Source organism: Mobula hypostoma, unplaced genomic scaffold, assembly GCF_963921235.1.
Source record: "Mobula hypostoma unplaced genomic scaffold, sMobHyp1.1 scaffold_148, whole genome shotgun sequence".
NCBI classification, from domain to species: Eukaryota; Metazoa; Chordata; class Chondrichthyes; order Myliobatiformes; family Myliobatidae; genus Mobula; species Mobula hypostoma.
Window position 1 is genome coordinate 4,769 of NW_026948264.1, and position 23,178 is coordinate 27,946.

Here is a 23,178-nt window from a genome sequence, read left to right on the forward strand (position 1 = left end):
TAAGGAGAAGTTGTACCTCACCACTGTTAGGCCACATTTGGAATATGCAGTTGCTGCCTGGGACCCAAACACAAACAAAAACACTACTTCCACCGAGCGAGTCCAAAGACAGGCAGCCCGATTTGTCACAAATACCTATGAGAGAGAAGCCAGTGTTACTCAACCTTCAAATTCATTAAAGTGGAACTCTCTCCAAGATAGATGTGACCTGTCTTTACAAAATGTTAAATGGTCAACTCGACAGAGACTACCAATCCCACATCAAACCCAAACCTTTTAGGAGCAGAAGAGGGCACTCAACTCAGTGTGAAATACTAACTACCAAATCAGATGTGTACAGCAATTCATTTTGCCCCGCACAATTAAAGCGAGGAATACTCGTCATCCTAACACAGTCACACAACCAAACCCAATTAAACTTAAGGCAGCTTTTCTTCTGGAAAAATCTCCTTCTTAAACCCACCCCCGCCTCCTCCAGTTTAAATTCCATGCGGAATATTTTGGAGGATAAAGAATCAATAACAGACTTGCAGATGTTGAATTTGGTCCCTGTCTCCATTCCTCCTGTCACCCACAACCAGCTCCGTTGTTTCTGTCACCGGGAGGCAGAGATCGTTTCCTTGTGTCGGGGTGATGACTCCTTCTCTGCCGGCTGACCCGTTATTATTGGAGATGAGGCCGGTCAGTCAGCGGATTTAACCCGCAGATTGGAGCTGTGGGTGGCGATACGGTCACGGGTGAACACACGGAGAGTGACGGGGACAGGGTGGGTGTGTGTGTCACGGGTGAACACACGGAGAGTGAAGGGGACGGGGTGTGTGTGTGTGTCACGGGTGAACACACGGAGAGTGAAGGGGACAGGGTGGGTGTGTGTGTGTGTGTCACGGGTGAACACACGGAGAGTGAAGGGGACAGGCTGTGTGTGTGTGTGTGTCACGGGTGAACACACGGAGAGTGAAGGGGACAGGGTGTGTGTGAGTGTGTGTGTGTGTGTGTGTGTGTGTGTATGTCACGGGTGAACACACGGAGAGTGAAGGGGACAGGCTGTGTGTGTGTGTGTCACGGGTGAACACACGGAGAGTGAAGGGGACAGGGTGTGTGTGTGTGTGTGTCACGGGTGAACACATGGAGAGTGAAGGGGACAGGGTGTGTGTGTGTGTGTGTGTCACGGGTGAACACGGAGAGTGAAGGGGACAGGGTGTGTGTGTGTGTGTGTCACGGGTGAACACACGGAGAGTGAAGGGGACAGGGTGTGTGTGTGTCACGGGTGAACACACGGAGAGTGAAGGGGACAGGGTGTGTGTGTGTGTCACGGGTGAACACACTGAGAGTGAAGGGGACAGGGTGTGTGTGTGTGTCACGGGTGAACACACGGAGAGTGAAGGGGACAGGGTGTGTGTGTGTGTGTCACGGGTGAACACACGGAGAGTGAAGGGGACAGGGTGTGTGTGTGTGTCACGGGTGAACACACTGAGAGTGAAGGGGACAGGGTGTGTGTGTGTGTCACGGGTGAACACACGGAGAGTGAAGGGGACAGGGTGTGTGTGTGTGTGTGTGACGGGTGAACACACGGAGAGTGAAGGGGACAGGGTGTGTGTGTGTGTGTCACGGGTGAACACACGGAGAGTGAAGGGGACAGGGTGTGTGTGTGTGTGTCACGGGTGAACACACGGAGAATGAAGGGGACAGGGTGTGTGTGTGTGTGTCACGGGTGAACACACGGAGAGTGAAGGGGACAGGGTGTGTGTGTGTGTCACGGGTGAACACACGGAGAGTGAAGGGGACAGGGTGTGTGTGTGTGTGTGTCACGGGTGAACACACGGAGAGTGAAGGGGACAGGGTGTGTGTGTGTGTGTGTGTCACGGGTGAACACACGAAGAGTGAAGGGGACAGGGTGTGTGTGTGTGTCACGGGTGAACACACAGAGAGTGTAGGGGACAGGGTGTGTGTGTGTGTGTGTCACGGGTGAACACACGGAGAGTGAAGGGGACAGGGTGTGTGTGTGTGTGTGTGTCACGGGTGAACACACGGAGAGTGAAGGGGACAGGGTGTGTGTGTGTGTGTCACGGGTGAACACACGGAGAGTGAAGGGGACAGGGTGTGTGTGTGTGTGTGTCACGGGTGAACACACGGAGAGTGAAGGGGACAGGGTGTGTGTGTGTGTGTCACGGGTGAACACACGGAGAGTGAAGGGGACAGGGTGTGTGTGTGTGTCACGGGTGAACACACGGAGAGTGAAGGGGACAGGGTGTGTGTGTGTGTGTCACGGGTGAACACACGGAGAGTGAAGGGGACAGGGTGTGTGTGTGTGTGTGTGTCACGGGTGAACACACGGAGAGTGAAGGGGACAGGGTGTGTGTGTGTGTGTGTCACGGGTGAACACACGGAGAGTGACGGGGACAGGGTGTGTGTGTGTGTGTCACGGGTGAACACACGGAGAGTGAAGGGGACAGGGTGTGTGTGTGTGTGTCACGGGTGAACACACGGAGAGTGAAGGGGACAGGGTGTGTGTGTGTGTGTGTGTCACGGGTGAACACACGGAGAGTGAAGGGGACAGGGTGTGTGTGTGTGTGTGTCACGGGTGAACACACGGAGAGTGACGGGGACAGGGTGTGTGTGTGTGTGTCACGGGTGAACACACGGAGAGTGAAGGGGACAGGGTGTGTGTGTGTGTGTGTCACGGGTGAACACACGGAGAGTGAAGGGGACAGGGTGTGTGTGTGTGTGTGTGTCACGGGTGAACACACGGAGAGTGAAGGGGACAGGGTGTGTGTGTGTGTGTGTCACGGGTGAACACACGGAGAGTGACGGGGACAGGGTGTGTGTGTGTGTGTCACGGGTGAACACACGGAGAGTGAAGGGGACAGGGTGTGTGTGTGTGTGTGTGTGTCACGGGTGAACACACGGAGAGTGAAGGGGACAGGGTGTGTGTGTGTGTGTCACGGGTGAACACACGGAGAGTGAAGGGGACAGGGTGTGTGTGTGTGTGTCACGGGTGAACACGGAGAGTGAAGGGGACAGGGTGTGTGTGTGTGTCACGGGTGAACACACGGAGAGTGAAGGGGACAGGGTGTGTGTGTGTGTGTCACGGGTGAACACGGAGAGTGAAGGGGACAGGGTGTGTGTGTGTGTGTCACGGGTGAACACACGGAGAGTGAAGGGGACAGGGTGTGTGTGTGTGTCACGGGTGAACACACGGAGAGTGAAGGGGACAGGGTGTGTGTGTGTGTGTCACGGGTGAACACGGAGAGTGAAGGGGACAGGGTGTGTGTGTGTGTCACGGGTGAACACACGGAGAGTGAAGGGGACAGGGTGTGTGTGTGTGTCACGGGTGAACACACGGAGAGTGAAGGGGACAGGGTGTGTGTGTGTGTGTGTGTCACGGGTGAACACACGGAGAGTGAAGGGGACAGGGTGTGTGTGTGTGTGTCACGGGTGAACACACGGAGAGTGAAGGGGACAGGGTGTGTGTGTGTGTCACGGGTGAACACACGGAGAGTGAAGGGGACAGGGTGTGTGTGTGTGTCACGGGTGAACACATGGAGAGTGAAGGGGACAGGGTGTGTGTGTGTGTGTCACGGGTGAACACACGGAGAGTGAAGGGGACAGGGTGTGTGTGTGTGTGTCACGGGTGAACACACGGAGAGTGAAGGGGACAGGGTGTGTGTGTGTGTCACGGGTGAACACACGGAGAGTGAAGGGGACAGGGTGTGTGTGTGTGTGTGTGTGTGTGTCACGGGTGAACACACGGAGAGTGAAGGGGACAGGGTGTGTGTGTGTGTGTCACTGGTGAACACACGGAGAGTGAAGGGGACAGGGTGTGTGTGTGTGTCACGGGTGAACACACGGAGAGTGAAGGGGACAGGGTGTGTGTGTGTGTCACGGGTGAACACACGGAGAGTGAAGGGGACAGGGTGTGTGTGTGTGTGTCACGGGTGAACACACGGAGAGTGAAGGGGACAGGGTGTGTGTGTGTGTGTCACGGGTGAACACACGGAGAGTGAAGGGGACAGGGTGTGTGTGTGTGTGTCACGGGTGAACACACGGAGAGTGAAGGGGACAGGGTGTGTGTGTGTGTGTCACGGGTGAACACACGGAGAGTGAAGGGGACAGGGTGTGTGTGTGTGTGTCACGGGTGAACACACGGAGAGTGACGGGGACAGGGTGTGTGTGTGTGCTGAGGGTCGGAGAGACAGAGGTGAGGGAGCCACTCTGACCACCTGCCAGACATCTGACAGGATCCAGACACGCAAGGCCGGGTGAAGGCCCAGGTCTCCGAGTTGACGCCTCCGTATGTCTCCTCCTACCTCTCGGCGATACATCAGACTCCGGCCGCAGGAGACGCTTCACAAACGCCGCCGGCTTCCCTCGGATGGAAATGGAAATAAATCAGAAAACGGGACATTTACTCTGAGAATTGTTCCGCTTTGACGGAGAGATCGGCGCCGGCGTGGAAGACGGAACCAACGGGGGTACCGCCCTCTCCGCTGGTCCGCTTCTGCTATTGGGTGTAACCAGTGATTGGCATTATATCCCACCAATGGCAATAGCGCAGCTGAGCGTTGGATTTCAGTGACGGGGAGGGATGATCACGTGATTAGTAGCCCAGCTGTTAAACCGACAAAGCTCGAGCACAGCAGCTTGTGGGTGACGTAGACACCGTGCACGTGAGGGAAGATCCCAGTCAGGGTAACCCGTGTGTGACGTCAGGCGCGTGGGGGGGGTGCACCTGTGTGACGTCACCTGTGGGGAAGCGCTCGTATTTAAAAACACCTGAATGGACGTTTCTGATGATTTCAGTGGGACAACAACATTAATCCCGGGTTTCATCACTGAATCCAGTGTTGTGAGATGTAAAGTCCCCTGTTATGTGTCCGGCTGTGCCGTGTTGTTGGTGGAGTGGGCAGCGTGGTGTTTGTCTCGATTCGGGTCACAACACCAGAATTGCCAGTGGGGTCCACACACAGTGTATTAGTCAACAGAAAACCTCTCGTCCCTGCAGTCTCTGTCTCCTGGTAAACTCAACACCCTGTCCATGTGGACCATAGACACCCCTTCCTCACCCGCTCCGTTTTTATTCAAATATTTCCCCCATTCCATCTCAGTTCTGAAGGAAGGTTCAAGGGGAAACGTCGACTGTTGACTCTTTTCATAGTCATAGTCATACTTTTTTGATCTCGAGGGAAATTGGTTTTCGTTACAGTTGCACCAACCAATAATAGAGTATAAATATAGCAATATAAAACCATAAATAGTTAAATAATAATATGTAAATTATGCTAGGAAATAAGTCCAGGACTAGCCTATTGACTCAGGGCGTCTGACTCTCCAAGGGAAGAGTTGTAAGGTTTGATCGCCACAGGCAGGAATGACTTCCTATGAGGCTCAGTTTTGCATCTCGGTGGAATGAGTCCCTGGCTGAATATACTCCTGTGCCCAACCAGTACTTTATGTAGTGGATGGGAGACATTGTCCAAGACGGCATTGTCGATAGATGCTGCCCGGCCTGCTGAGTTCCGCCAGCATTTTTTTTGTGTGGCTCTGGATTTCTGGCATCTGTAGACTTTCTCGTGGTTGTAATTAACCTCTCCATTGTCCCACGGGCCTCCGGCCACTGGAGGCGCTGTTTCGTCCTCCGGCCGCTGGCAGCGCTGTGTGGCCCTCCGGCCACTGGTGGAGCTGTGTGGACCTCCGGCTACCGGCGGTGATTTGTAGCGCTCTGCGTGCCGACCGCAGCTGTCGCCGGCAGCGGTGAGTACGGATCTGATCCCGGTATTGTGTGAATTGGAACCCTGCTGCAGTGGGAAAGGCCTGGGACCGTGTTCTCCCGGACGGCTGAAGGCTCCGGGCTCTCCGGTCCCGCAGCCCCGGTTTTAGCTTTGCGCCCGAGCCCGGGCTGTGAGATCCGTTCGTTGTGGTTCCCAGGCTGGGAGGGGGTTTGTCTGATCTGTATCCAAGGGTCTCTGCAGTTCCTCGCAGTCACGGGCAGAGTAATTACCATGCAAAAGCGTGAAGTGTCCGGTTGGGAAACTTTCTATGGTGTGGTGATTAAAAATTGGTGAGGGCCAAATTTCATATGCCAAAGTTCTTATTGTTTGTTCTAATTTTGTCATTTTAGGATCTTTGGTGCAGTAGTATGTACTATTCATTCACTATATGTGTATTGCTAGAGGATCATCAGTAATGATCCTAGATTTCTTCCCCACATGGTTCCCTCTGCTCATTCCCTGCCCATCTTGTTCAACCTTTGTCCTGTCTCCCCATCCCTCCCCACTTCAGTGATATGCATCAACCATCTGGGTCAACCTCAGTCCACCCTGTGTCCCACCTCCTCAATGTTATATATCAGCAATCTTTCTTCTAAACTTTGTCTGCATTGTGAAGTGTTTTTTTACACGTTTGGCCTCGCTGAGTTATTTCCAGAATCAGTTTTTGTTAGCTGGAATGCCAGAGGGTCATCAGGTACCAGTTGTGTTGTGCATTGGTGTGGAGGTGCTGGTTTTTGAACTGTGACTGGCTGACACACTGCAGCATTTTCCTGTCAGCAAAGAGTACTGGGAGAGTTGGTGCTTGGGCTATAATCCTGTGATCGGCATTCCAGGCATATGGTACTGTCGGTGTTCTGGATTTGACTTTGGTTAGTGCTTCTACAGATGGGACTGGATGTTCATCCTTCTGCAATGAAGCAGAAGTTTCGAGCAGCTGGACATTGGTTGTGGGGAAATCCCAGATAGCACCACCCAGTCTGAGATGTGGGGACGATATGTGAGGCTCTGAGGGTTGGTCAGTGACAGGTTCAGCTGTGTGACCCTGTGAGGTTGGGTCCTGGGATATCACAGTTTTAGATCCAAGTAAAATGGACCCAGGGATCAATCTGCCAGGGTTTCTGAGGTGTTGAGCATGTATTTCCCATCTTGGATCAAATGTATGTTTCTGGAGTTCCTTTGGAAGCCATGCTGTTGATCTGAGGAGGGAATGAGTTTGTATTCCATCCCTCACAAGGACAGGCTGTGATTAAATGGGCTGTTCTGTGTTTGCACCAGTAGAAATAGACCTGGGGGGTTCAGTGTTCGAACTGTGATTGGAAATTCTTCCTCACTGTCACCTGTCTGTCGGACAGTGGAAATCAAACAGAAACTCAATTTGCTGGAGATCTGCACTAAATTCTGAATCCATCCTGGCAAGATTGTGAACCTGAATCATTAAATTTGTTGCTCTCCCCACAGCAGTTCCTTACCTGTTGAGCGATTCTGGTGATTCCAGTTTCTTTTTATTACATTCACTCTGGAAAGGTTTAAATTTCCTGATTGTCTGTTGTACTTGGGAATGTGTTCAGTGCAGTTGTTGCATACAAGGTTCACATGAATAATCTCAGGAATGATCGGTTTTATGTATGAGGAGCATTTGATAGTTATGGGGCTGTGCTGAATGGAGTTCAGACGGGGTGGTGAAAGGGGAGGTGGTTAAGTAAACCTACTGAATGCTGAAAAGCCTGGATACAATGGACATTGAGAGGATATTTCCATTAGATGGAGAGTCTGTGATCTGACAGCACAGTCTCAGAATAAAGATGCTTCCCTTTAAAACTGAGATGAGAAAAATTTCTTCAGCCAAAAGATGGCTGATCTGTGGAATTTGTCGCCACAGAGGGTGGCTGAGGCTGTCATTTGGGTATATTCAGGGCAGATTAAAATATTCATGATTGCTAAGTAGCTTCAGGGTTACAGGAGGAAGGCGGGAATATGGTGTTGGAATAAATCTCAGCCGTGGTTGAATGATGGAGCAGACTCGATGGATCGAATCACCTAATTCTGTTCCTGTGTCTTATATCTTACCATGACTGAATGATGACTCCTTCCTATCCCTTATCAGGTTTTGTGACGTGTCAGGGATAATTACAGATTTGTTCACTGAGATCATTATATTTGTCTTCAATGTTTAGATTTCAGTGAGCAGAAATATTTTGTTCTCCTTTGTATTGTTAACATGTTTCATTATCTTTCATTTTGAAGTTAGACCTGTGGTGAGAGATTTATTGGAACAAAAGCCCACAACTGGAAGCAAACCACGACTGAAGATGAGGGAACAGCAGCAAATGAACCAGCCCGAGGACTGAGAGCATCAACTGGAGAGAACCCTTCTGACTCAGGGTTTCCATTGATTCAGTCCGGAGCAAGTTCGGTGAGTCTCATTTACTCAAACACTGGTCCTTTAGACATTACATATCTGTACAAAATAAGGTAGGGAATAGTTGTGGTGAGACTGAATGTGCCCAGAAATACCAGTTACGCCTCTGTCAGACCCAGTTGCAATCACTCCAGGTCTGGTAATGTACTGTCAGTATCCCAGCTCTTTAAACTCACTCACATTCCCTCAGTGTTTGCTCATTTAAAGAACTTGCATCTTCTGAAGTAGCTTTTGGTCGGTTCTGAGTGTGGAGAGGGAAAGAGGGGTGTTTATATTACTATCTTGCAAAAAGAAGTAATTGTTTGAAATTACTTGCTGCAAACTCACTCCCCATACCCTGTACATTCTCAACCAGATTATTGACATAGATGACAATTAACAATGGGTGTAACCCTGGGGAGCTCTATGAGACACGGACCTGGACTCCAATAACCAGCCTCCCATCATCACCATCTGCTTCCTACCATCTAGCTGTTCCTAGACTCTGGGCTCTGTGACAAACACAATGTTAGCAGCAAGATTAGACAGTGATTAATATAAAGAGAGATTTGTTGCTTCCTGAAAGCTGTCTGATGAAACGGACGAGATCCTCTCTTGCTTCCAACTTAATCTGCCTAGGACCACTCCTCCTGGGTCACACTGTGTCTGATAACCCACACATCTCCAACCTCCCTCCACCCCGCCAATAGCCCCACAACTTTCCCACCATTTACCCCACACCCGTACACGTAAACAGATCCACGTCACCGACATCCACTCTCACAGCTTGGGGACCACAACTAACTGATCCTACATTCCCAGCCCAGACTGTCCAGCTGTCCGGCTCGGTCCCAGCCCTTTCCCACTGCAACCGCTCTTCGATTTACACAAACCCGAGATCAGACCCTTCCTCATCGCCGCCCAACCAGGAGAACCGCCGGCAACAGCTGGGGTCGGCCCTGTGCTGTGATTTGCAGGAGGTCCCCACGGCGCCACCAGTGGCCGGAGGTCGGAGGGACAACGTCGAGGATCTGGCTGTTCGGTTCTTTCACTGTGACACCCCCGAACTCTGCATTAACTCCATCCAGCCAAACCTGGACCAACTTTAACGCCCAACAAATATCATTCCTCTCAGCGATCAGCTATCGTGAATGATTCACTCACTTTAGAGGAAGGGGTACCTACACTTTCGGGGTGTTTAGATTGCCGGGAGACAAGGACTGCAGGGATGAGAGGTCTTCTGTTAACTGATACGAACCTGTCTTTACCCTGCTGGCAATTCCGGTTTATATCAGTAAAACTGTTGTTTCTGAAAATACTAAACAACAAGACACTGCACTGACTGACCCACCCCAGACCAGATCACCCCGGAAAGTCCTCCTCAGAAACGGTGGGGTTTTGTGACCCAACTCGAGACAAGCACCACACCGCCCACTCTACGGACAACATGGCAGAGTAGGGTATCTTGCAGGGGACTTTAAGTCACACAATGTTGGATTCATTGATGAAAACCGTCGTTTCCTTTGTTCACCCCCTGATATCATAAAAAATGTCCATCAAAAAGTTTTTGAATACAAACTCTCACCCACATGTGACGTCATTCTGTTGCCCCTACATAAAACCATAAAATATACTGTAGGAGCAAAATTAGGCCATTTGGCCCATCGCACCTGCTCTGCCATTTAATCATGCCTGTTCCATTTTTCCTCTGTCCCAGTCTCCTTCCTTCTCCCCGTAAACCGTCACCCATCAGGAATCTAGCAACCTCTGCCTTTGATATCCATAAATACCTGGCCTTCACAGCTGCCCGTGGCAAAGGATTCCACAGATTCACCACTCTCTGACTGAAGAATTCCCCCTTATCTCCTTTCTAAAAGAACGCCCCTCTACCCCCTTTAATCTGAAGCTGCGTCCTCTGGTCGTGGACTCTCCCAATACAGGAAATATCCTCTCCACATCCACTCCATCAAGGCCATTCACCATTCAATAGGATTCAATGAAATCATCCTTCATTCCTCTGAATACAGGTCCAGAGCCATCAAATGCTCTTTCTATGACAGGCCATTCAATTCTGCACTCATTTTCGTAAACCTGCTTTGAACTCTCTCCAGTGTCAGTGCATCCTTTCTGAGATAAGGGGCCCAAAACTGCTGAGAACAATCCAAGAGCTTTATAAAGTCTCAACATTACATCCTCACTGTTATATTTTAGTCTCCTTGAACTGAATGCAAAAATCACATTTGCCTTCCTCACCACAGACTCGACCCACAAATTAACCTTCAGTGAATCCTGCACAAGGACTTCCAACTCCATTTGCAGCTCAGATTTTTTGTACATTCTCTCCATTTAGAGAATAGTCAACCCTTTCATTTGGTACTAGAATGTACAATCATCACAGCAATATTTGATTCTGCGCTTCACTCTCCCTGGATTACAATTATTAAATATTAAAAATATTAAAAATAGTTAAAATTAGTAAATATTAAAAATTTAAATTATAAATCATAAATAGAAAATAGAAAAATGGGAAGTAAGGTCGTGTAAAAAAAACTGAGAGGCAGGTCCGGATATTTGGAGGGCACGGCCCAGATCCGGGTCAGGATCCGTTCAGCAGCCTTATCACAGTTGGAAAGAAGCTGTTCCCAAATCTGGCCATACGAGTCTTCAAGCTCCTGAACCTTCTCCCGGAGGGAAGAGGGACAAAATGTGTGTTGGCTGGGTGGGTCGTGACCTTGATTATCCTGGCAGCACTGCTCCGACAGCGTGCGGTGTAAAGTGAGTCCACGAATGGAAGATTGGTTTGTGTGATGTGCTGCACCGTGTTCACGATCTTCTGCAGCTTCTTTCGGTCTTGGACAGGACAACTTCCACACCAGGTTGTGATGCACCCTAGAAGAATGCTTTCTGCGGTGCATCTATAAAAATTTGTGAGGTTTTTAGGGGACAGGCCAAATTTCTTTAGTTTTCTCTGCAAGTCAAGGCGCTGGTGGGCCTTCTTGGCAGTGAACTCTGCTTGGTTGGACCAAGTCAGGTCATTTGTAATATTGACCCTGAGGAACTTAAAACTTTTGACCTGTTGCACTTGCGCACCACCGATGTAAATTGGGTCGTGCAGTCCGCTACGCCTTCTGAAGACAACAACCAACTCCTTCGTCTTGCTGACGTTGAGGGATAGGTTATTGTCTTCACACCATGCCACCAGGTTCTTAATTTCCTCTCTGTACTTAAACTCATCATTTCCCGACATACGTCCTACAATTGTTGTGTCATCAGCAAACCTATATATTGAGTTTGATGGAAACTTGGCTACACAATCGTGGGTGTACAGTGAGTACAGCAGTTTTCCCTTGAGGAAACGATGCTGACTCAGGCCTATTGTATCTTGTGCCTCCAAGTCCCCTGAACTCACATCCTTATCAATCGACTCCAACATCTTCCTAACCACTGTCAGATTCACTGGCCAGTAGTTTCCTTTCTTCTGCCTCTCTCCCTTCTTGATGAGTGGAGTGACATTTGCAATATTCCAGTCTTCCAGAACCATTCCTGAATTTAGTGATTCTTGAAGGATCATTGCTAATGCCTCCACGATCTCTCCGGCCACCTCTTTCAGAACTCTGGGTGTAAACCATCTGACCCAGGTAGCTTTTCTGCCTTCAGATCTTCAGTTTCCAAAGAACCTTCTGTCTTGTTGTGGTCCCTTCTGTGCAGGTCCCACCTTCCCTGGAAGACAGCCATGGAACCAAAAATCTTATCCTCTCCCCTTCCCTCCCCCCTCCAATGCCTGATGTCACGCATGGGTTTGCTACACCGGGGTCTGACGTCACGTCCACTTCCTTACGTCTGCGGGTTTGTTTCTCATGGTTGTTTAGTTTAATCTTTCTTCCATTCAGACAAGGGAGTGAGATCCAGATCTGTCACGTCCTCTCATTGTGGGTGGGCATTTTTTATTCATTGACTCCATTCCACTGTTACAAATTGCCGAAGTGTCGCCAATGTTTCGAGGTATATAGCCCTATTATTCCAAGAAGGAAGCCGTTTCTGTTTTTCTGGGCTTCTCAAACATTTGTACACTTCAGTGAAATCTCCCTCCAGAAGTTCCAGATGAGAAGCTCAGTCTGTCTAATATTTCCACACAATTAAAGTGGGGAATCGTTTATTATTGTCATGTACCGAGGTTCAATGAAAATCTTGTCTTGCAAACCATCATCTCAGATCCACACATTACAACAGTAGATTATGATAAAACATTAACAGTGTGTAACAAAGCAATGTGGTTACAGAGAAAATCCACTGCAGGTAGACATGGTGCAAGGTCACATCTAGTTACATTATGAAGTCAAGAGTCTACCTTATAATGCTGAGGAATATTCAGTTTGCTTATAACAGCAGAATGGAAAATATCCCTAGGTCTGGGGGTATGTTTTCTGTTTTTTCGTTTTCATTTATCTTCGACCCGAGGGGTGGTTGAGAATGAAGAATGTCTGGTCTGGGGTTCTGGGAATGTTTAATTGGATTATTAGATTATGAAGACACACAGTCGTCTTTTATTGTCATTTAGTAATGCATGCATTAAGAAATGAAACAGTATTTCCTCCGGTGTGATATCACAAAACACAGGACAGACCAAGACTGAAAAAACTAACAAAACCACGTAATTATAACATATAGTTACAACAGTGCAACAATACCATAACTTGATGAAGAACAGTCCGTGGCTCAGTAAAAAGTTCAAAGTCTCTCGAGTGAGTGAGTGAGTCCGTGGAGGGGAGGCTTGTTTCCATGATGTGCTCAGCTGTGTCCACAGTTCTCTGCTGTTTCCTGAAGTCAACAGAAGAGAGTAGCCGTACAAAGGTGTGAAGTATCTGGATGGGATACTGGATACTCTTTATGGTATAAACTTAAATTGGCCGGACCAATAACCACACCACAAACAGTTCTTTACTTTATCCTTTTCATCAGTTTATTTGTTTGAACTGAGCCGGTGAGAAGCTCAGAGCCGAGCATCAGAGAGACAGAACTCCTCTCCCTCTGGCGGCTCGTGACGAACCTTTGTCTAACATGCAGAAATGTTACAATTTATAGAACTAGCAAAACAAAGAGGACTTTAGTTCAACTGGTATTCCCACCTTGTCCGTTGGAGCAAAACTTAATTTCTGAGATAAGAGAGTCCACTAAATCAGGGTTTTAATAACAAATGAACGTTCTGTCCAATCCTTATCAGTTATTCTCTTTTGTTAGACATGGGAGGGAACTTAGTTCAATTCGTGTCTCATGAGAACTCAACTCTACGTAATGTTCCCAAGAGACATCTGTGAGTCGTTAATCTAAACAAGCTGCAAGCAGATTCCTCAGTGAAGGACAAAACAGAAATTTGCACACTATCCAGAACAGAGCACACATAATTTCACACTTAAATTTTAACCCATTATTTACAAGAGTCCAAGAATCATTTCTTATTTCACCCAATCCCCTTAAAACTTCATCACCAGAGTATGGAAGCAGATGGATCTTCCCCTCCGACTGGAAGCCTGTGACTAGTTGTTTGTCATCTATATCAGTTATCTGGATGATATGGTGGTTAACTGGATCAGCAAATTTGTGGATGACACCAAGATTAGTGGTGTAGTGGACAGCGAGGAAGACTATCATATCTTGCAGTGACATCTGGACCCACTGGAAAAATGGGTTGAGAAATGGAAAATGGAATTTAATGCAGACAAGTGTGAAGTGTTGCACTTTAGTAGGACCTACCAGGGTAGGTCTTACACAGTGACTGGTAGGGCACCGAGAAGTGTTGTAGAAGAAATGAATCTGAGAATACAGGTCTATATTTCACTGAAAGTGGTGTCACAGTTTGATAGGGATGGAAAAAAAGATTTTGGGACATTGGCGTTCATAAACCAAATTACTGAGTACAAGAGATGGATGTTATGTTGGTGTTGTACAAGACATTGGTGAGACCTAATTTGGAGTGTTGGGTCCAGTTTTGGTCACTGTTACGTACCCCGTAACTGGGTTGCCAAACCAGCAGAAATGGATCACTCAGTTGGAGTCTGGATTACTGGAACTAAGAAAGTTTTATTAAAGGAATAAGCAACACAGTACCCTAATAGTAAGGATATAAATGCAACAGGTTAGCAATGAATAAACACACATGTACACAGGACTAGGATAATAGGATCAATCAAGCTCTACCGCAGTCTAGGGGTAAAATGATCAATCACAAGTGACAGAGTTCAATTTAGTTCATTTCACAGTAATCACTTTTGTGCCGTTGAAGAGAGAGAGAGAACGAATGAATATTCAAATCGTATTCCAAACAGACCTTCGATATTCCTCGCAGTTAGCTTTCGGGCGAGCCCTTTGTAATGTCTTCTGAGGTCACCGACTGTGACCCCTCCGTTTCAGACACGATCGTTCTTCTGCGGTGAACCTAGCACCCAGGCAAGGGCGGACACACACACCTGGTTCCTGCCGACCGTAACTTTCCACCCTGTGTGTCTATGGCTGGTCCCGTGACCAGCCCTCCAAAACTCCCACCGACTTGTGGGGGCGCACCACTTCCAGGGTCTCGTTACCTCGTGGTGTCGTGAGTGGTGTCCGTTGCCTTAGCAAACCTGTCCCTTTTTATCCCCCCTATTGGGGTATCGCCTGTCCATCAGACTTCAAAAAGTTCAGGGTTCAAAGCAGCCGGTCTTGACAATACTCAGACCGGTGTCTCCTTCCATTAAACTCTCTCGTCTCTTCATTAACATTTCCAAATGTTGCTCCATTGTCTTACTTATCTCTCCTCCTGAAGACAGGTGGCAGATCAACTGACGATCCCACTGCTGATAGCACAGGACAGTCAACATCTCAGTCTATGCACACCTTTGTCACATCACCAACCTGCAGGAAGATGTGAAAGAGGTTGAAAGAGTTCAGGGAAAATTCGCAAGGATGTTGCCGGGTCTGGAGGACTTGGGTTATAAGGAGAGATTGAACAGGATGGGGCTTTATTCCTTGGAATGTAAAAGATTGAGGGGAGATTTGATGCAGGTGTGCCAAAATTATGAGGGTTATAGTTAGGGTAAATGCAAGCTGGCTTTTTCCACTGAGATTTGGTGGGACTACAACCAGAGGCCACAGATTAAGGGTGACATTGAAACATGAAGGGGAACATGAGGGGAAACTTTTTCACACAGATGGTCATCCAGGTGTGGAATGAGCAGACAGTCCAACTGGTGCATGCGAGCTCAATTTCAACATGTAAGAGGTTTGTATAGGTACCTGGATGGTACGGGTACGGGGGTAGGTAGTTTAAATAGTTCAACACAAACTAGATGGGCCAAAGGGCCTGTTTCTGTGTTGTACTTTTCTATGACTCTGTGACAAGAACATGAAATAATATTAATATTCATTTAATTCCTTTTAACAGCTGTGCAGACCAACCATTCATCTGGGCAGAAGATGTTTTCATGGCTTTAAAACTGTGGCACTTTATATTGACAGTAGATCAAAGAAAATCCCAGCTGTACATCAACAAAGGGGGGAACCCATTCACCTGCTGAGACAATGGGAATGGATTCAGTCGGTCATCTCAGCTGAAGGTGCATCAGCAAGTTCACACTGGGACAAGGCCATTCACCTTTTCTGTGTGTGAGAAGGGATTCAGTCGGTCTTCCCACCTGTGGACACACCAGTCTGTTCACACTGAGCAGAGGCTGGTCATCTGCTGAATTTGTGGGGAATGTTTCACTCGGTTATCTGACCTAATGGCTCACCAGCGAGTTCACACCGGGGAGCGGCCGTTCACCTGCTCAGACTGCGGGAAGGGATTCACTAAATCATGTAAACTGAAGGTACATCAGCGAGTTCACACTGGAGAGAGGCCGTTCACCTGCTCAGACTGTGGGAAGGGATTTACTGTATCATCTCAGTTACTGAGACACCAGTCAGTTCACACTGGGGAGAGGCCATTCACCTGCTCAGACTGCGGGAAGGGATTCATTCAGTCATCTCATCTGAAGGCACACCAGCGAGTTCACACCAGGGAGAGACCATTCACCTGCTCAGTCTGTGGGAAGGGATTCACTTGCTCATTTAATCTGAAGGTACATCAGCGAGTTCACACTGGGGATAGGCCGTTCACCTGCTCAGACTGTGGGAAGGGATTCAAACTGTTCACTCACCTACTGACACATCAGCGAGTTCACACTGGGGAGAGACCATTCACCTGCTCAGACTGTGGGAAGGGATTCATTCAGTCATCTCAACTGAAGGTACATCAGAGAGTTCACACCAGGGAGAGACCATTCACCTGCTCAGTCTGTGGGAAGGGATTCACTTGCTCATTTAATCTGAAGGTACATCAGCGAGTTCACACTGGGGATAGGCCGTTCACCTGCTCAGACTGTGGGAAGGGATTCAAACTGTTCGCTCACCTACTGACACATCAGCGAGTTCACACTGGGGAGAGGCCGTTCACCTGCTCAGACTGTGGGAAGGGATTCACTCAGTCATATCAACTGAGGGTACATCAGCGAATTCACACTGGGGTGAGGCCGTTCACCTGCTCAGTGTGTGGGAAGGGATTCACAAAGTCATCTGCTGTACTGAGACACCAGTCAGTTCACACTGGGGAGAGGCCATTCATCTGCTCAGTGTGTGGGAAGGGATTCGTAGATTCATCTCAACTGAAGGTACATCAGCGAGTTCACACCGGGGAGAGGCCATTCACCTGCTCAGACTGTGGGAAGGGATTCACTTGCTCATCTCATCTACTGAGACACCAGTCAGTTCACACCAGGGAGTGACCATTCACTTGTTCAGTCTGTGGGAAGGGTTTCAATTGGTCATTTCACCTGCTGACACACAGGGAAATGGCCGTTCACCTGCTCTGTCTGTGGGAAGGGATTCATTCAGTCATCTCAACTGAAGGAACATCAGCGAGTCCACACTGGGAAGGGGCCGATCAGCTGCTCAGACTGTGGGAAGAAATTCTCTCAGCCAAATCAACCAATTGTGCATCACTGAGTTCACACTGGGGAGAGGCCGTTCACCTGCTATGAACGTGGTGAAGTATTTACGGTGGACATGGACTGTGCCTTTAAATGAGAGAGAAAAACTGTCTGCAGTACTGCTGCCTGCTTCTTGGTTGCCATGGTGAGAGAGAGGCGGAGTTATGTGATGGACGGTTCGATGTTCACAGTTGCTTCTTGGTTGCCATGGTGAGAGAGAGGCGGAGTTATGTGATGGACAGTTCGATGTTCACAGTTGCTTCTCGGTTCCCATGGTGAGAGAGAGGCGGAGTTATGTGATGGACAGTTCGATGTTCACAGTTGCTTCTTGGTTGCCATGGTGAGAGAGAGGGGGAGTTATGTGATGGACAGTTCGATGTTCACAGTTGCTTCGTAGCGTGTTTATTTAAGCAAGGTCAGATGACACTCCCAGAGACACACAGTGGGACACCGGTTAAGGCGACCAGTCAGTGAAAGGAGGCCAGTGACAGAGGAGTCACTGGGTGGAACTTTCGAGTGCCCACAAGCGAGGGTTGAGGATCGATCAGGGGAATTGATCAGTGGCTGTCATGGTGTGTGGAAGGGCTGACCCTGTGGAGGCTACCGGTGTGTCTACCCTTGCCTGGGTGGTAGTTTACCCTCGAAGATGGTCCCCTTAGTGATAACCTGCGTTTGGCTAACTCGAGAGTGGATTCGGAGCCTGAGGATGGAAGATCAACGGGACCTGTTTACTCGTTCTTCTCCCAGTGTGGTTTTCACCTTGGATTACAAATACCTTCCTCACACACACCAATTCCGTGGATTGAACTGAACTTCCTTACATCACTATCGTGAGACTTTAACTCTTGCCACTCGAGCTTGAGTGTGTTTGGGAATTATATTTACATACATATATATGCATAACACTACTAACTTTTGATTTACCTGGATTAAGTTACTATATTAACTAGATACTAATATATAGTGTTTTTTAATATCAAAACCAGACTCCAGGTGTGCTCTATTGCTGCTGGTTCATTTAGACCGTTACGTGTACGTAAACAGATTCATTCAGTTATCTGTCCTTATGACACACCACCAGGTTCACACCGGGGAGGGGGTGTTCACCTGCTGTGAATGTGGGAAGCGATTCACTCAATAATCTAACCTTATGTAACTCTCCCTCGGCTAGCAGCTTAATATAGGGGGTGATAGCTCCCCAGCTCGGCCAGACTTAAGAAATCTCGTTTGGGTGGATGCTGCGCAATGTGTCCCCTGTTACAAAATCAGTACCCCGAAATAACAAACAGTACACAATATGTGATTAAACAATTGAGCTTCATAATTCTTACTTTGACTATTGGGTTAGTGAAGAAAACAAGAAAAAGGGTCCACTCTCTCCATCCGCGTCTTCTCATCTCTCCCCAGCAAAAGACCACGAAAATCTCTCTTCCAGACTCACAAGGAAGAACATTTCTGTCATTGGATACCCCGCACTCCAAAACCCTGTTATCTCTATTCGTAACCTAAACATTGCTGCTACAGAGAAACCATTACCTCAGCAGTGATACATTGCAGAGAGGCCATTACATGAACAGTGAAACCTTACAGCATGTTACACTTGTGACACACTGCTGGCTTCACACCGGGGAGAAAGTTTCAATAAGCTTCATGCTAGATATTTGTCTGTCGCCATTGCTGAATGCAATTTCGAGAGTGACTGTCTCCACTCTGAGGGTGGTGAATGTCTGTAAATCCCCACCACAGAGGGCGGTGAAGACTTAGTGATTAAACATAGAAAACATAGTAATAGGTGCAGGAGTAGGCCATTCGGCCCTTCGAGCCTGCACTGCCATTTATTATGATCATGGCTGATCATCCAACTCAGAACCCCGCCCCAGCCTTCCCTCCATACCCCCTGACCCCTGTAGCCACAAGGGCCATATCTAACTCCCTCTTAAACATTGCCAATGAACTGGCCTCAACAGTTTCCTGTGTCAGAGAATTCCACAGATTCACCACTCTCTGTGTGAAGAAGTTTTTCCTAATCTCGGTCCTAAAAGGCTTCCCCTCTATCCTCAAACTGTGACCTCTCGTTCTGGACCTCCCCAATATCGGGAACAATCTTCCGGCATCTAGTCTGTCCAATCCCTTTAGGATCTTATACGTTTCAATCAGATCCCCCCTCAATCTTCTAAATTCCAACGAGTACAAGCCCAGTTCATCCAGTCTTTCTTCATATGAAAGTCCTGCCATCCCAGGAATCAATCTGGTGAACCTTCTTTGTACTCCCTCTATGGCAAAGATGTCTTTCCTCAGATTAGGGGACCAAAACTGCACACAATACTCCAGGTGTGGTCTCACCAAGGCCTTGTACAACTGCAGTAGTACCTCCCTGCTCCTGTACTCGAATCCTCTCGCTATAAATGCCAGCATGCCATTCGCCTTTTTCACCGCCTGCTGTACCTGCATGCCCACTTTCAATGACTGGTGTATAATGACACCCAGGTCTCGTTGCACCTTCCCTTTTCCTAATCGGCCACCATTCAGATAATAATCTGTTTTCCTATTTTTGCCACCAAAGTGGATAACTTCACATTTATCCACATTAAATTGCATCTGCCATGAGTTTGCCCACTCACCCAACCTATCCAAGTCACCCTGCATCCTCTTAGCATCCTCCTCACTGCTAACACTGCCACCCAGCTTCGTGTCATCCGCAAACTTGGAGATGCTGCATTTAATTCCCTCATCCAAGTCATTAATATATATTGTAAACAACTGGGGTCCCAGCACTGAGCCTTGCTGTACCCCACTAGTCACCGCCTGCCATTCTGAAAAGGTCCCGTTTATTCCCACTCTTTGCTTCCTGTCTGCTAACCAATTCTCCACCCACACCAATACCTTACCCCCAATACCGTGTGCTTTAAGTTTCCACACTAATCTCCTGTGTGGGACCTTGTCAAAAGCCTTTTGAAAATCCAAATATACCACATCCACTGGTTCTCCCCTATCCACTCTACTAGTTACATCCTCAAAAAATTCTATGAGATTCGTCAGACATGATTTTCCTTTCACAAATCCATGCTGACTTTGTCCGATCATTTCACCGCTTTCCAAATGTGCTGTTATCACATCCTTGATAACTGACTCCAGCAGTTTCCCCACCACCGACGTTAGGCTAACCGGTCTATAATTCCCCGGTTTCTCTCTCCCTCCTTTTTTAAAAAGTGGGGTTACATTAGCCACCCTCCAATCCTCAGGAACTAGTCCAGAATCTAACGAGTTTTGAAAAATTATCACTAATGCATCCACTATTTCTTGGGCTACTTCCTTAAGCACTCTAGGATACAGACCATCTGGCCCTGGGGATTTATCTGCCTTCAATCCCTTCAATTTACCTAACACCACTTCCCTACTAACATGTATTTCACTCAGTTCCTCCATCTCACTGGACCCTCTGTCCCTTACTATTTCTGGAAGATTATTTATGTCCTCCTTAGTGAAGACAGAACCAAAGTAATTATTCAATTGGTCTGCCATGTCCTTGCTCCCCATAATCAATTCACCTGTTTCTGTCTGCAGGGGACCTACATTTGTCTTTACCAGTCTTTTCCTTTTTACATATCTATAAAAGCCTTTACAGTCCGTTTTTATGTTCCCCGCCAGTTTTCTCTCATAATCTTTTTTCCCCTTCCTAATTAAGCCCTTTGTCCTCCTCTGCTGAACTCTGAATTTCTCCCTGTCCTCAGGTGAGCCACTTTCTCTGGCTAATTTGTATGCTACTTCTTTGGAATTGATACTATCCCTAATTTCTCTTGTCAGCCACGGGTGCACTACCTTCCTTGATTTATTCTTTTGCCAAACTGGGATGAACAATTGTTGTAGTTCATCCATGCAACCTTTAAATGCTTGCCATTGCATATCCACTGTCAATCCTTTAAGTGTCATTTGCCAGTCTATCTTAGCTAATTCACGTCTCATATCTTCAAAGTTACTCCTCTTTAAGTTCAGAACCTTTGTTTCTGAATTAATATGTACAGGTAAGAGAAATTAAAAATAGTATAAATACTGGAGTCATGATGATCATGATGAAATCTGCTGGACAGAGACATATATATACACATGCTGCCCTCCATAATTCAAAGAGATTGACGGATAAGGTTGCAGGGTGACAGAATGTAACAGGAGCACTTGGAACTAAAAACTAATCCCTACCGGGAGGAAACAGCACCTGTTCTTTCTGCACTGTTCTCCAGCAGTTTAAGGACTAAGTCCAGCCGGAAGATAAGTCACAAGTGCTCTTGAAAGTCAGGTATTAACCCTACTTGCCAACAACCAAGCATTGCCATCCTGGTCCCCTTCATGATAGCTTATGAAGAAGCATATGACTTCCCTGCCAGAGATGATAGGTGTTTGTGCACTCGACTCTTGAATGCTTGCACCCCATTGTCGCAGATGTTTCCAACCACAGCATCTGGAAGGCTGTTCCAAATTCTGATAGCACAGTGAAGGAAGCTTCTATCCAGTGTGTGGGTTCTCGCATCAGGCATAGAAACAGCCTGTGCAGGCATAGACAAACTTGATTGTCTGGTACGCCGTCTCTCATAAGATGAAGGCAGCATGGCGTGAGGGTCTGCAGGGCTGTGGCTGGCGTGCATTTTGTATATTCTGCATTGTGCATTTTCATCTACACCTATAATCCTGAGAGCCTTTCTCTGAATGGAATCAAACTGGCTGAGGCCACTCTGTGAGGCATTCATCCATGATACTTTGTACCTGGGCTTTGTAAACCGTGGCTCTGCCCTCTTTGTCTAATTTGGATGCTACTTTCCACAGAGCTCCAAGCCTTTGTCCAGCCATGTATGAAATAGTGGAAACGTGTTTATCCCATACCAACGTGCTGTCAATATTGACACCAAGGATTTTGCAGTTCCCAAAATACAGGTCGGGGTTAGTTGGACTTCTCTTCCTGGACATCATCATCGCCTTGCACTTAGTAGGCTCAAAAGTGACATTCCAGTCGTCTGCCCAGGCTTTCATCCCGTCAAGATCCCTATTCAGGCCTGCTGTCACTGTATTACTCTCTCCTGCTCTAATTGAAGAGGCTTCCCTTGAATTCTCTGCAGATGGAGCAGGGTCACAAACCAGAGGTGGGTCTGCACAGGGCAGAGTTTGGGGCTCTGGATGATGGTCGGGGTAAGAATGTATGATGAGGAGAAGGGAATCAGCAGCGGGGCGTGGCAATGAATGACAAAGTAGCAACATTTGGAAGCTGACTGGCAGAGAAAGTCTTTCGGTTTACTGACTGATGACACAAACAAGACCCGTGGTGATGTGCTCCACTGATTGAGGAACATCTGTTGGTTGGGAATGGTTTTATCTGTTGAGGGAGTTGATCCTGCTTGTATTGATTATCACATAATTGTTAATATTTTGACTGTAAAACTGGATCAGGCTTGAATTTATGGTGCCTTTATGATGTGATAGAGGGCATTCATGAGTTTGTATTTTAAAGCAAGATTTTAGTGAATGATATATGCCATTTGATTGTCCCTTTGTAAGTAATCAGTTTGAGTTAAACTGCTACAGGATTGTGTCTGGTTTCTCTTGGCATTTTCTGCACTTACTGCTTAATGAAATATAAGCATCTTAATGAAGAATTCCACCATATTATGGTCACTCTTACCCAAGGGGCCTCTCACGACAAGATTAATAATTAACCCTTCCTCATTGCTCAAAACCCAGTCTAGAATAGCCTGCTCTCTAGTTGGTTCCTCGTCATGTTAGTTCAGAAAACCATCCCGCATACATTCCAAGAAATCCTCTTCCTCAGCACCTTTACCAATTTGGTTCCCCCAATCTACATGTAGATTGAAGTCACCCATTATAACTGCTGTTCCTTTATTGCACACATTTCTAATTTCCTGTTTAATACCATCCCCGACCTCACTACTACTGTTAGGTGGCCTGTACACAACTCCCACCAGCGTTTTCTGCCCCTTAGTGTTATGCAGCTCTACCCATATCGATT

General features: G+C 47.6%; 1 protein-coding gene across 2 annotated transcripts; it reads left to right on the plus strand.

The window, feature by feature from the left end:
* Positions 1-5,681: 5,681 nt before the first annotated feature.
* LOC134342260 (zinc finger protein 227-like) lies at positions 5,682-18,147 on the plus strand. Of its 2 annotated transcripts, none has more exons than XM_063040225.1 (3): positions 5,682-5,751; positions 8,013-8,181; positions 15,584-18,147. In XM_063040225.1, the coding sequence occupies exon 3, from the start codon at positions 15,921-15,923 to the stop codon at positions 16,959-16,961; it is 1,041 nt and encodes a 346-aa protein (XP_062896295.1). In that variant the 5' UTR covers positions 5,682-5,751; positions 8,013-8,181; positions 15,584-15,920; the 3' UTR covers positions 16,962-18,147. The 2 variants fall into 2 exon arrangements, with proteins under 2 accessions (XP_062896295.1, XP_062896296.1); XM_063040226.1 differs by lacking the exon at positions 5,682-5,751 and adding an exon at positions 6,027-6,058 and having other exon boundaries at positions 8,017-8,181.
* Positions 18,148-23,178: the final 5,031 nt, after the last annotated feature.

Coding starts and splice junctions, on each gene's coding strand:
- LOC134342260 (XM_063040225.1), top strand. CDS start 15,921: ATGGCTCACCAGCGAGTTCACACCGGGGAGCGGCCGTTCACCTGCTCA.